At 30.6% G+C, this 1,893-nt stretch overlaps 1 protein-coding gene across 1 annotated transcript in view; it reads right to left on the reverse strand.

The window, feature by feature from the left end:
• LOC110445244 (protein unc-79 homolog) overlaps positions 1–1,547 on the reverse strand; it is a gene marked incomplete at its 3' end in the record, with an annotated part of 18,712 nt that extends 17,165 nt beyond the window's left edge. Inside the window, exons 1-2 of the mRNA XM_021489746.1 lie at positions 1,413–1,547; positions 338–458 (exon numbers count right to left, since the gene is read on the reverse strand). Coding sequence (XP_021345421.1) covers positions 338–458; positions 1,413–1,434 — 143 coding nt within the window. The remainder of the gene's footprint in view (positions 1–337; positions 459–1,412) is intronic.
• Positions 1,548–1,893: the final 346 nt, after the last annotated feature.

The following is a 1,893-nucleotide window of genomic DNA, read 5'->3' on the forward strand; positions in this document are numbered from 1 at the left end:
TAAATAAGTGATTAATGAGTTCATTGGTAAATAAGTGATTAATGAGTTCATTGGTAAATAAGTGATTAATGAGTTCATTGGTAAATAAGTGATTAATGAGTTCACTGGTAAATAAGTGATTGATGAGTTCATTGGATCTTGTGATGAACCTAGCTATCTGTGGGGTGACTAATAAATCTTACCAATCAATATTTATATATATAGATATTTACCAGTGTATTTGTGTCACCAAAGAATCATACATTGTGGAACTCTACCAATGGACCATCAAACCCTTCTCGACCTCAGTGAAGTATGTTAACTTAGTGACTGAAGGTCTTATAATTGTGTTGTTTACCTGAGAAGTGACTGAGAGAAGTACTTGAGTGTATTCTCTATTTCTATCCCGGTGGGCTGCGGCGTGGTGTTGTTGATGATCCGGTACCTGTAATCCTTCAGGTTATGAATCTTCGACGCAACTTTAAAAAAATATATATATTTAATTTTTAAGTATACATTGTTTATATACATACCAATCAGGGTTAATTTGTCTTTTAACTTACAAAACAATATTAGAATATTTTGTAAATTGTAATAGATGGACCGTGCACAGTTTTTTTTTGTTATTTTTTTTCTTTTTTTTTCTAAATAAAAACAATGCATGAGTAAATCATACAAAATCATCTGTTAGTCCATGCCAATGGTTTTTTTTCAAACTAATGTTATAATAATCATGGCAGTTTGTTCACTTTATTTGCATGATTGTGATAAAAGAAAAAAATGTGTGTACTTTTGTTCATAATTAAACCACTTTGCAGTTTTATTTAGATATATTCTGTATAACCCCCCCAAAAAATTTTGGTTATTCCTTATTATTGTATTTAAGAAACATAATACACTTTTAAGAGCATTTAAGATAATGAATATTTATTTATTTCTGATAAAAAAAAAAAAAACGAACAATATTTCTGCACAAAACAACATATATTGCATTGTAATTTCTTCATTAAGCAATTTTAATTCAACTCAGCAGTGAATCAAAGGGTTTACAGTTACAAATACTGCACCAATCATCACAGTATAATGGAGACATCATCACTACGTACATGTACAGTGGTCTAGTTTTGGATATGACCCGGAAAAAATCGGCATCATTGAGGGAATATTTAACCAAAATTAGTCTATTACATGGATATATATCTAGTACACACTATTTCAGTTTAGGATGAAATTGTATGCATTTGAATTCTCATACACATGCATAACCAGCAATGGAAGAGAATTGGAATAATTATGACTGTTTAGTATCCAGCAATACAGTTCGGCCTGAAGTTACTGGAAGCCTAAATTATGTAACAGCCCATTAGATCTGTACTACAGTACTGTAAAAGGTATTGTTTATAGAAATGCATTCTTTTTGAAAATCTACTTACACGTTGCTGCCTTTGTGGTCATCTTGGTGACAAGAGAGGAGACCACTTGTGATTTATTTCGACTTCAAATACATCAAAATCATAACAAAAATTTGATCCATCGAACGATTCATCGTCTTCTTATCATGATCTGATTGAAGTAAAGCTAAATATCCGAAAAGTTCCGAAAAAATGTTGCTGCTGCTGATCGGTGTCGTTTATTTTTTCTATCCGGGATTAAAATATCTTAAAAATATAATCCTTATTATGAAATTAATTTAAGTGTCTGTATTAATTTTTGTATAAAAAATATTATCCCAATTATGTATTATTCCCAAATATAATACGTTAAACATAAATTGAAAATGCGAACACCATTCAATGTGGAAGTATTTATTGAGGGGTCGAAATCCAATCGACACTTACTGACTAGTGCATTTGTTAAGGAAAATCTAGAAATATTCCGAATGTTCAATTACTACCATAACGCAAGATGGCGAAA

Source organism: Mizuhopecten yessoensis, unplaced genomic scaffold (genome assembly GCF_002113885.1).
Source record: "Mizuhopecten yessoensis strain PY_sf001 unplaced genomic scaffold, ASM211388v2 scaffold2137, whole genome shotgun sequence".
Taxonomy (NCBI): domain Eukaryota; kingdom Metazoa; phylum Mollusca; class Bivalvia; order Pectinida; family Pectinidae; genus Mizuhopecten; species Mizuhopecten yessoensis.